Raw genomic sequence first — 12,532 nt, forward strand, 5'->3', positions numbered from 1 at the left:
TTCGACGGCGCTGGTGCTGAGGAGGAGGAGGTGGGGGAGGAGGACGAGGAGGGGGTGGAGGACGACGACGAGGATGAAGAGGGCGGCGAGGAAGAGGAGGAGGAGGGTGCCGGTGAGGATGATCTCGTGGAGGTTGACGCGGGCGGCGTGAGGAGGAAGGCTCCGGGCACGAGGCCCCAAGTGGACGCCTCTGGAGGATCAATGTCTGTGCGAGTCGTGGGCGACAGTGAGCCACGACTCCATCATCAGCGCCAACCAAAAGTACGGGAAGTATTGGGCAAGGATCAAGGCCGAGTTCGATGAGCAAACTGATCAACATCGACTACAACAAAATGACAATGAAGAGGAGCCAAAAGGCAATGTTGACGTGATGGGCCATCATCCAGGCGTCGGTGAACATGTTTCATGGGTTCCATCACGAGATCGAGACCAGAGGCGAGAGTGGCATCGACATCAGCCAAATGGTACGACTCTTTCTTAGATAATCTGCAGCGCCTACATTTTGTTCGATGAAATGATCGCGTTTCCTTTGGTTAGTTTAACAAGGCCATGGATATGTACCGGAGGAACTCGGAAGGGCATAAGTCTTTCACGCTGACGCATTGCTATACCAAGCTCAAACTAAACGAGAAATGGCGGTTGACGCGCGTGTCGTTATCGAAGGGGAAAGACACCATTGATCTGGATGCGCCGCTGGCAACATCGGCAGGCCGTCCTATCGGCAACAAGGCTGCCAAGGCCGCCTTAGCCGACGTTGCGTCGTCCGAGAAGACGCAGGCGTCGATCACAAAATGCCTCATCGAGGTCTCCTCGACCTTGCGCTCCTGCGACAAAAAGGCCGACGAAAGATGGGCGGCGCTGCTCAAGAGGCAAGAGGAGAAGATGGAGCTCACAAAACGCAGGGACGACATGTCCCCGCTGAGAGCGTCGACAGAAGGAATGTCTCCCCGAACGCGAGCGGCGCACAACTTCTTCAAAGGACAGATCCTCGACGACATCGAAGCCAAAATGGCGGAGGCCGAGGCAGCGGCCCAGGTAGCGGCAGCGGCAACAACCCGAAGCCCGGAGCAAGAGCCGGCAGACGCGTCTACGACAACATCTGCTACTACATCTGCGCCGGCCTCTGCCTCGGCGATGGAGCAGACGGAGCATACACACCGGGCAGATCACGACGAGTTCATCGTGATCGACGGACCTACGTTGACTCAGGATGCGGCGCCGTCGCCCAACCTCTTCTTCTAATTTAGCATGCACCACCGGTTTGTAATATGATCGCACGCCCAGTACTTTGATCGCCGCTACTCTGATCGCGACGACTTCGGCGGAAACGATCTCTTTTGAATACAAACTATTTGAATTTCTGATTGGGGACGGCGTTTGGGGAACGTGGCTCGACGTCCCCAAACGCGGCACGAACAAAACTCGTCTCCCAAACGTTCGATCCGGCGCCGTTTGGGGACGCGATGCTCTTGGTACGCTGTGCCTGTGTATTGTGAGCATCGACGGGAGCTTGCCTCGTGTACACAACCATATAGAACAGCAAGAACCTGGTTGATTTTATACATCGGTGCAGCACAAGAGAACAATGAGTTCTCCAAGTTACAAGAACCTGGAATATCACGCTATAAAAAAAACCTGGAATATCATATGGAATTTTGTACACTAGAACATCTAATGCACCTGAAAGACAACTAGCCAAGATGCAGAAAACGATTTTATTAATATACGTGCAGAGAAAACCAATAGACCATTCGCTAGAGTTGCACCATGTATGATCAACGGTTTCTCCTTTACTTCTGCATGAACTTTATTTTTGTTTCCCTAGTAGAACTAACACCAACACAAAATAAATGCCGGAATATGATCCTTGTTTCCAGATGGGCCATTCGCAGAAAACTTTGAGGCGACACTCAGTTCCCACTATGGGATTGTCTGCTGTTCTGTACAAAGAAGCATGACTTCCCCTCTAGTTTCTGTCTTGGGAGTAACGGTAGTGCCTGAAAACAGTGAAAGCTTGATGAGTTAGGCACACATGGATCGGAGATACATGATTATATGATTTTATAATCAATGTTCTAACAGCACTGGTCTGTTCTCGCATAACCACAGTATGATAGAACATTGATAATTCAGAAACTGCCAGACAATTTCAAAATATGATACTGCCATTCTAGCTGATTAGTGAAGGTGATTATCATGCTAAATCTAACGTGCCATCTTAACTCAAAAGAGTGGTCAGATTACTTCGTAATGTTCGACAATCAATTGTTGCAATTATATATATATATATATATATGTCCAGTTTCAGAAAACAAAATCGTTAGATTTGTATATAGGTTTACTAAGAAATACCATCAGATTTGCATTAATGATACCATATGCTCATTCTTTTTGCAGTTACGAGAAGATCTTGCCTGATATCATGAAACAGAGTAAGTAGATACACTGCTTATTAACAACAGATCAAGATCAGTTTGAGTAGTCATTGCAGCCAAACATATGCAGAACGAGCAGTATCATGAACATATCTGCAGAAGTGGCATACTATTTATTAATAACAAAGAATCAAACTCATCTTACTTGATCGTTTAACTATCAGACTAGAAAGCTTGGCAAGTGAAGCATCCACTCAGCGAACTCATTTGGCCATTCTTGTTCAGGTGTGATGTCCTTTTGACAGTCCTGGAGATCTGCTGATCATGTTTTGCGGTTGTTGTACTGCGTACCACCTGTGTTTTCCTATGAGCTGATCTGAGGGTGTTGAAAATCTTCTCCAGTGAATATGATCTCTTCTTTTCAAGTTTGATCTGGAAAAAAAAGATTCCATAAATATTGAACTTCAAAAGAACTAATCATGCAAATTATAAATCCCAAACATAGCTCCACTACTGTGCAGCGAATGATAAAATTGATTTAAGGAAGGCACAAGCAAAGAAACAAGCATACCACAAGCTTTTGTATTGCTGCCTCCGCTTTGGCTTTTTGTATACTCTCCCATGCTGTCAGTTTTGCTTCCTCTGCGTCAATCCTTCAAAATGCAATATTTATACCCATCAGCTTTTCGTAAAATATGGTGAACTTGTTGCCTGTATTAGAGATTTTTTTTTTTTGCGGGTGCCTGTATTAGAGATTAACCTAGATAAAAACCAGTTCCAATTTAACAGTGACAGATCTACAAGTGGATATCTAGCTAGACGATTGCAACAAGAATTCATATCTGATTTCAAACTAGATGATGTTAGTTATCTACGCAACCAGAAACCAACACTTGACAATGCATAAAATGGGCACCCTAGCTCTAGAGACTATGTAGTGAATTAACCATGTATCCCTTTAAAAAGATTATTATCCCTGCATCCCTTAAAAAAGATTATCCCTGTAAGTTCTGCTCTCTTTTATCCTCTCTCCCAGTCTCATGTTGCTAGTTATTTCTCCTATTTTCTCTTCTTTTGCTTCTCAGAACCTGGTGACTTCTGGTAACGGAAATCAGGAGCCCTCCCATTGCTAAAAAAACTTGAACTCTCTTTAACCTCCAGCTTTAGCAGCACTTTGTTATGGCTTGACAAGAAAATTCAAGCCCCATTGTCTTAGCTATGAGAGTACTTTCCCTCATTCTTTTTCTTATACAAGCAAGCTTTTCTAAGAAAATGCAACTTCGTAATATCAAACCAAAACACTAGGTGCATAACATACTAGAAGAACCAAAGTACAAACATAGTTCTAGGAGGTAAATATATGCTCAGTTAGCCTTGCGCTAAAACCAGTGCACTGAACAATGTTATTACTGGAAAAGGGAGAGTCAAATGAAAACTTTATCGTAGAAGACTAATATAAATGGCATTTCCTTACTTTGATATACACTTTGCAGTTTCTGTTACTTCCCAGGTGGAGGATTTAGATTCCATTGTCTTTCTCTTCCACTCTATAATATTTGTTGAGTTCTTGTCAGAGCCTCGTGATACATGCTTCTTGGACCACCTTGTCAGTGTGACCCGATCATCCATCTGCACATCCTTGATTTCAAGCTTAGAGAAACAGCTCCCCATTTCTTTGACTTGTTGTACCGATAGTGTACGAGAAAATGAAGGCCTGGTGTTGGGAGAAGAGGATCTGCTAAGGTCAGGGCTAGTTTGTGTTGCCACATCCTTCCTCAAAATTAAAGGGGCATTGCTAGTTGCCAAGTCATTTGTAACCTGTCCATCTGCACAAGCAGCAAGCATGCAAAAGTTTCAGGAGAATTTTTTTTCCAAGCGATCCCGCAGGGATTGAATTCCATGACCAGAATGACAACGGAACCACAGGTCCGGCCAGCATCCACGTGCATACAACAAAAGTAACCAGGTTCACACGAGAAAGTAAAGCGCCGCCTACTGCTAGCGTCTGAACAGAAGCAAACGCACATCAGAAAGAAAGGAGCGAGCACCAGCTCACATAAGCCATAAGACTGAAACGAGCAACTGTGTTCTGATGAATAACACTCTAGGCGACCTGGCTGCAAACACTCTACACTAAACGAGTCATTTAATCATCAAAATCATTTGTACAGTTTAGCGAGCTACAGTATGTTCACTTTGTTTAGCAAAAAGCAAAGCATACTTGAGAAATGTCACTATTTACAGTCTACACTTGCTAAAGCTACTCCAGCCATCGAACTAAGTACAAATAAACATGGGGTTTAAGGGAATAAGGCATCAATACCTTGAGCATATTCTTGGGATGTAGGCAATGGCTGAGATTGGAGCGAACTATCGAATAGATGGTGAGCTCTTGTATACCACACAGAAGGATACCCACCATTCCCCGGACCAGACCTGCCACCGCGGCCATTGCTGCTATCCTCGCCAGATGCTCCTCTTCTATCATCTCCAGAGTTGCTACTACCCCCAGAAACATGCTCTGGTAGAAAGACTCCCGGCAGGAAAGGTGAATGCACTGCTTGATTCCCAACTCCTGAACTGTCAAGCAACAAAGTCGACGACGAAACAGACGAGTATGGCGCACCGAATCTACCAGGAGGTCCAAGTGGCCCACTCTTGGACTTTGGTCGCCGGTGCTGCGGCACCGAGTTTCTGCTAAGCGCGTCGTGGGGATTCGGGCTGAAGATCCACCTCTCTGCGTCCTCCCATTTCGAGGGCAGTACCCTCCCATTGTTGTAAGGCAATGCCATGCTGCCACCGCCCGGATGCCTTATGTGGCCGTTTGAAGGCAGGGGCACCCTCTCGGAAGTCCACCCCTGCTGGTACCCGGCAACCGCCGTGCCACGCCGGACGTAGCTCGGTGTTCCTGGGCTGGTTAGCACCCCTGATCTGCTCTGCGGTGACACGCCTAACCCCTTGTTCATCACCCCCACGCTGTTGACAAAGAAACCCGGGGAATTCGTGGATGATCTGTGAACACCACCTGGACAGCCTAGATCAAGCGACGCTGTCCGCTGCTTGCGGTCCTTCCTAGCATGGGAAGTAAGAAGAGCCCCCAATGGATGCCGCTGGTCTTGGCATTCTGTCAAACAGGATGCAGGCATAGCAAGAGTTAACACTCATGTACTGCAACACACAACATCCATCGCCAATGCAGGGTCAAGAATGTTACCTCCGGCGGAGCTGATGACTGGGTTTCTTGTCGGCCTCGGGCGCTGTACCCACCGGTCTTCCTTCACCGCTCCCACTGCCCCGTCGCCGTCGTCGTCCTCGCGTGACACTGTGGAAGCTGAAGAATCTTGGGAAAACGAAAGCTCTTCATCAGTGTTAAAGGGCTGTAAAGCGAGTAGTGCGCAAGCCGAGCATCCACAGGCAACAGCGCTACAGCGGCAAGAAGAAGACAAGCAGTGAGCTGTTTGCGGACACGAACAAGCACAGTGCGCTCACCATCGTCGTCGTCGTCGGAGGAGGAGGTGGGCAGCCCATGAGGCTCCAGATCTGACCCCGGCCCACCACCTAACCGCGAGAAGCTTGGCAGAGCCTGCGGCAACGACCGTGTTAGAACAAAAACAAAGCCTAAGTCCGTGAAGCTGCAAGTTGCAGAGGAGCAATGGGAACCATGGCGGGCGGAGAGAATATCCTAGATTGGCAGAATGCCCATTTCATTATCGAAGAAGTACAATCCCCCCTTTTGGTGCTATGTATCCCAAGGCATTTGCTTCGCTCGTCTCCAGTGGTTTAGCAGGCAGGGTTTGAGACTCCATGAGTTGAGGAACACCTTCTGGCAAAATAATTGTCGTAGAACGAGAGGCTAGCTATTCGCCACCCCGTTGCAGAAACGGAGTCACCCGGAATTTTCTTGTTTCTACGACGCAGCTCCGCATTACAATCCAATAGGACTCGGTAGCTCAAGATGAACATACGACGCAAGTTGAGACGAATCTGGGCAATGCAGGAACCACTCACCGGGCCACAGCGTGACGTCGAGCATCCACCTCCCTCGCCGCCGGCGCCTCCGCCGCCGCGTGAAGACGCTAGCCTCACCCCACCACCAGCCCGCATCTCGGCTGCTCTCCCTCCACCCGGCCTCTCGCCACCTAGCGGAAGCAGCAGCAGCAGCAGGAGGAGGAGACAACAGACAAGGGTGCGCCCGCTGGTCGACGGACGGGTGGGGTATTAAAAATGGCGCGTGCCGTGCGGGAGATGGCGCGGCGTGGAAGGGTCGTGGAGGCGTTTAATACGCGCGGACGAAGCAGCAGCAGCGGTGGCGGAAATGAATCTCGGTGACCACTGCAGCTTACAGTCAGTCACAGGGCAGACCTGCCTGCTTCACTGCTTCGTATACGGGCATCTCGAGGCGGAGGCGGCGAACGTGGGTTTAGTTACTGCGAACGCTGCAAGGAAGTTACACGTTGACCGGCCGCCGCGCGCCTCCGCCGCACCGCCGCCGATCAATGCCACCGGTGGCGTTGGTGCGACGCCGTGTGTCATTGCCAACCAGATTTAGAGCATCTCCAGTCGCGTCCCCCAAACCGTCCCCCAAAGCGCGCCGGATTGAGCGTTTGGGGGACGTGTTTGTCTTCGCAGCGTTTGGGGACGTCGCCTCCGGCCAGCGTCCCCCAAACGCCGCCCCAATCAGAAATTCAAATAGATGCATTCAAAAGAGATCGTTCCCGCCGGTTCGTCGCGATCGAGTAGCGGCGATCGATCAAAGATCCTGGCGCGCGATCATATTACGGACCGGTGGTGCATGCAAATTAGAAGAAGGGGTTGGTCGACGGCGTCGTGTCCCGAGTCGACGCGAGCCCGTCGAGCACGACGACCTCGTCGCGATCGCGCTGTTCCCGTGCATGGTGCGTGCGCTCCCGTCGCCGACGCGGAGGCCGACGCAGGTGTAGCAAGTAGAAGACGCGTCGGCCCTGCTCTTGCTCTGCGGCGCCGCTGCCGCCGATGCCGATGCCGTGCCGCCGGGGCCGCCGCGTCCGCCGCCGCCATTTTGGCTTCGATGTCGTCGAGGATCCGGCCTTTGAAGAAGTTGTGCGCCGCTCGCGTCCGGGGAGACATTCCCTCCGTCGACGTTCTCGGCGGGGACATGTCGTCCCTGCGTTTCTTGAGCTCCGGCTTCTCCTCTTGCCTCTTGAGCAGCTCGGCCCACCTTTGGTCGGCCTTCTTGTCGCGGGAGATAAAGGTCGAGGAGACGTCGGCGAGGCATTTCGTGATCGACGCCTGCGTCTTCTCGGACGACGCAGCGTCGGCCAAGGCGGCCTTGGCAGCCTTGTTGCCGATGGGACGCCCCGCCGACGTTGCCGGCGACGCGTCCGGATCAATGGCGTCCTTCCCCTTGGACAACGACGAGCGCGTCAACTTCCATTTCTCATTCACTTTGAGCTTGCCATAGCAATGCGTCAGCGCGAACGGCTTGTGACCATCCGAGTACTTGGCGTACAATTCCATAGCCCGATCAAACTAACCAAAGAAAGCAGAGTCATTTCATCGAACACAATGTGGGCGCTACGGATTATGGAAGAAACAGTCGTACCAAGTTGGCCGACGTCGGCGCCGTCGTCGCCTCCGGTCTCTAAGTCGTGATGGTACCCATGGAAGGAGTTCACCGACGCTCGGATGATGGCCCATCGCGTCGACATTGCCTTCTGGCTCCTCTTCATTGGCACTTTCTGGTAGTCGTTGTTGATCAGCTTGCGCTCATCGAACTCGGCCTTGATCCTCGCCCAATACTTCCCGCTTTTTTGGTTGGCGCCGATGATGGAGTCATGGCTCACCGTCGCCCACGACTCGCAGAGAAAAAGATCTTCCAGAACCGTCCACTTCGGGCCTCGTGTGCCCGACGCCTTCTTCTTCTTTTTCTTCTTCGTCCTCACGCCGTCCGCGTCTACCTCCACGAGATCATCGTCACCGGCACCCTCGTCGTCCTCTTCCTCGCCGCCCTCTTCCTCGCCGCCCTCTTCGTCCTCAACGTCGTCCTCCTCGTCGTCCTCCACCCCGTCCTCTTCCTCGTCGTCCTCCTCCTCAACCCCGTCGTCCTCCTCGACGACCGGCGCCGTCGTATTCGAGCGGACCCCTGCGGCCGGTGAAAGGGCCGCCGTCCGGACCGGGTCCTGGCTCGCGTTGCTCGTACGCCGGGGAGTAGAGGTTGTTGGGGTTGAAGCCGCCGTGCGGCGGCCGCATCCCGGTAGTGCGGCGACAAGTTAGGCGTCACGCACCGGGAGTGGCGGAGGGGCCGTCGTTGTAGAAGGCGGCTTGCGACGGAGAGAAGACTCCCGGAACGTACACCGGCACGTTCGTACTATATGGGCTCGCGTTGGTGGCGGCGATACACCCGGCGATTATGCGGCAGTGCTGCGCGCGCCGCGAGCCTTCTTCTCCGGCTCCGCCGCCCTCCGTCCTTTCCGCTCCGCCGTCGATAGCTTCCGGCGCGGAGCAATCTTGCCGCCATTCATTTTCGGTCATGCCTTCGAGCTTCTTCTTCGCAGCCGGCGCCTTCCGCGGCTTCGCGAACGGCGCTTTCGCCCCTATCGTCGCATTGCCCGGCGGCTTCTTGGCCGCTTTCTTCGCCATCTTTTTGGGGGCTGTCGGCGGCGCCATGGAATGGGGAGAGGGTAGCGGCGGCGGCGGGTGCACGGCGGGAGGGAGAAAGAAATCGGCGGGATAGGAGAAATGAATCGGCGGCGAGGATATGTTTTGGGAGGCCCTGTGCGCGGCGGTATAGGCGCGATTTGGCGGGAGCGGCGGGATTTGGCGGGAGTGTGAGACGAATTTTCCACTGTGCCGGCCGACGGGTCGGGCCCGCGTCGGTTGGCCTCGCATTTCGTTGTGTCCGGCGTCCCCGGTGCGTCCCCTGTGGGACGGGGACGGGCTCGGGGCGCCGGACACCGTATCGGGGCGCGCCGGATAAAAAAGGGTTTTGGGGGACGCGGCTGGAACGCTTTTTTTGTCCGGCGCGCCCCAAATCGCTTTGGGGGACGGTTTGGGGGACGCGACTGGAGATGCTCTTAACTGCTCAGCTGCTCGAATCGTACGTTGGCGGTCGGGTGGAGGCTTGCTTTCGTGCGTGACGGACGGGACCAGCGGCATTGAGGGTGAGGTGGAGGTGGCAGCTACTGTACTAACCTGCTGCACCAGGGTGTACCAAGCCGTTGGTGCGCCGATGCTCACCGGCCGGTAGAGGCTATCCCGTCGACGACCCCAATATCCAATCCTACCACCAACTAGCTAGGCAACCGGCCTGTTTTGCCCCACGCGCGGCGCCACGTATCGGTCGGAGTATTTTTTAATACCTAAATGACCATTTGTCAAACTTTAAACTACTTCATGCTGCTTGATAAACTTTTCGATTTTTATGGCCCTTTTAACCACGCTCATGCTGGATGGCTTAACTAAAATGATCTAGCTGTTTTCGTCCCAAAACAGCTATACCAACCCCTTTACATTGGCTACTTTGCAAAGATTTTAGACCCTCCGAGAATGAGAATGTTTTCAGACAAAATAGGTAAGTCAAGTACTATGTATGGCTAGATTCAAATAATCAAAACAAAAAAACTTAGTAATTGTAGCAGATATTTTGAAGAGTGCCAACCAAAGTGGTGGTCAACCATTTCAGGTAAGCCATCTAAGGTGAGGTGACTACAAAGGGCAACCCAAGTTTTGAAGTTTTGGAGGTGCTACAACTGGTCTAAAGTTTGGAAAATGACCATTTGGGACAAATAACACTACTAATAGCCCTCTTGCATGCCCGATTCCCCTTGGCGCTTACTCGAGCCGCCACCCACCGCGGCATGCGCCTCTACCAGCGGCTCAGTAGGAGCATCCCAACGGGAGACTCCCAAAGCCCCCCCCCCAAACGGGCTTTAGAGGATGTGGCCCAAAAACGGTCTACACCGACGCCCCCAAACCGTGTTGGCAGTAGGCACAACCTGAAATATGGTCTGGAACTACCGTGCCGGCCGCGTAGTGAGGGGGTCGTACGAGGGGTGCTGACATTGTTTGACACGTCGAAAGAGCCACGCGGGCCCACCCTGGAAGCGACACAAAAGCCTTAGTCAACATTTTATACGAACGGCTTTGTATCCTGGGGTGGGCGTCGCATGTCGGTGAGGGTTTTTGACGCGTGACGACGCATCTCCCGACGCCGGCTCGATGGCCTCGACCTACATGTACCCACCGCTTGGCTGCCACTCATTAAAAGGGGAGCACCGCTCGTTTATTCCCCCACATCGCCTTCTCTCCCTCGCCTTATTCTCCCGCAACCTGCTCGACGAAATGTCGGTGCATCCTAGGTGTGGATGGGGCTTCAATCCGTAGACTATGCTACCACCCACATAGGGAAAAAATATCTCTCGCCGTAGCCTCCAACCGTGTACAGACCTCCGTAAATAGGTCTCGGTTCTCCACTCGCTGAAGAGGTAACCTTTTACCTATTAGTTAAATAATTTAACGTTTGAAATGTGGAAATGAAAATTGCCTAAAACTGTGAGGCCACCGACCAAATACGGTGCACATATGAAACCGCTGACAAAAACAAATCGACCTAGGCTTCTTTCTTGTCCACGGAACAGCGCAAACAGATCCAAACGACAAAATTTGGCAGTCCAAACCGCGGTTCATCGGTGGAGTTGGAGATGACATAAAGCACTCGAGTAGCTCTGGCGTCGCACTGCGGCAAGGCGAGGTCACGCGGCGGCGGAGAGCCCGTGCGGTGCCGTGCTCCCAGCCAGCCCCACGGTGGTGGTTCAGGGCATCTCCAGCGGCGTGACGCAAACGGACGTTGAGCGACCGCTTGTATCCGCCGTGATCGGAAATGCGTCTGGGGCCTGTTCCAGTGGGGCGACGCAAAGTGACCGGGCGGTCCGCGGAGACGCAAATCTGGTCCAAATATGCGCCAGATTTGCGTCTCCGCGGACGCTCAGCGATCGCACGGAACGTCCGCTCGCGTCCCCACGGGTCCTCATGGCAGCGACCTAGGTTCGATCGGCCTCGAATTCATAACGTGCGCCGGTGTGGCAACCGCGGCGACCAACCGCCGCAATGGAGCGCCAAACCGCCGCGGAAGAGCAACCGCCGACCTCTTCGTTTTACGCGCCGCCGTTAATCCGCGCACATTATAACCCCCGCGTCTACGGTAATTCAAGTTCAACCGCCTCCTTCTTCTTCCTCTTCCTCTTCTTCTTCTTCTTCTTCTCCAACACCGGCACGTCATGAGCGACTACACGCTACCGTCCGACTCGGAGAGCGAGGGCAAGTCGCCCGGATTCCTGCATTGGTGGGAATCGCCGGCGACGCCAAGCGATCCGGGCTCCACGCCCAGCTACCCTACCTCCACACCGAGTGAGGACGAGGAGGAGGGAGGCGGCAATGGCAGCGAAGGCCAGGAGGAGGACGGAGGCGGTGCTGCCAGCGACGCCGACGACGAGGAGGAGGGCCAGGAGGAGGAGGAGGACTCTGACAACAAGTTCGCCCGATTGGAGGTGCAGGAGGCGACAGACGATAAGGCGGCGACAATGAAGAAGTCCAGGGCGCTGGCGCGGGCGGCGCGTCGTCGTCCGTTCACCGACGACGACGACGAAGACGCCATTTCTTCCAGTTTCAAGTCCTCGACGGGCGCGTCGTCCTCCAGTTCCGACTACGAGGTGACAAGCAAGAGGTGGAGGAGTTTCCACGACGACGACGACGCAGGGCCTTCGAACAAGAATGCCAAAAAATAGTTTTGTTTTTAAATCTCTTCTTATTTGTATGTTAAATATGTTTGAATCTAGTCGATTGACGTATCCGGTTAATTGTTTAGGCTATAATCTATTCAATTGGACCAACATGATATCATGAGTACATCTTTTTCACGTTTAAAACTTGATCATTCAAGTAAATTGAAAAGAAGTAGCACCAAAAAAAAAAAACAGTTGCATGTCCAAAATGCGTCGGATCGCTGGAGGTAGCCCCCGACGCAAACGGACATTTCGCCCCTCGCGATCATTTTGGCGTCCACGGGGCGACGCAAACGGACGCTCGCGACCACTTTTGAGCGTCCGAAATGCGTCGCGCCGCTGGAGATGCCCTCACGCCCTTGGAGGGCTGGTCGTCCTCGCGCAGGCCCGTCCCACTTC

At 53.0% G+C, this 12,532-nt stretch overlaps 1 protein-coding gene across 1 annotated transcript; it reads right to left on the reverse strand.

Moving 5' to 3' along the window:
* Positions 1-1,571: 1,571 nt before the first annotated feature.
* Positions 1,572-6,403, reverse strand: LOC124682384. The gene is made up of 8 exons (XM_047217078.1): positions 6,384-6,403; positions 5,865-5,958; positions 5,590-5,715; positions 4,699-5,499; positions 3,850-4,201; positions 2,947-3,028; positions 2,581-2,807; positions 1,572-1,997 (listed from the first exon to the last, which is right to left on the reverse strand). The coding sequence occupies exons 4-7, from the start codon at positions 5,339-5,341 to the stop codon at positions 2,601-2,603; spliced, it is 1,284 nt and encodes a 427-aa protein (XP_047073034.1). The 5' UTR covers positions 5,342-5,499; positions 5,590-5,715; positions 5,865-5,958; positions 6,384-6,403; the 3' UTR covers positions 1,572-1,997; positions 2,581-2,600.
* Positions 6,404-12,532: the final 6,129 nt, after the last annotated feature.

The sequence above is a fragment of the Lolium rigidum genome, chromosome 1, assembly GCF_022539505.1.
Source record: "Lolium rigidum isolate FL_2022 chromosome 1, APGP_CSIRO_Lrig_0.1, whole genome shotgun sequence".
NCBI classification, from domain to species: Eukaryota; Viridiplantae; Streptophyta; class Magnoliopsida; order Poales; family Poaceae; genus Lolium; species Lolium rigidum.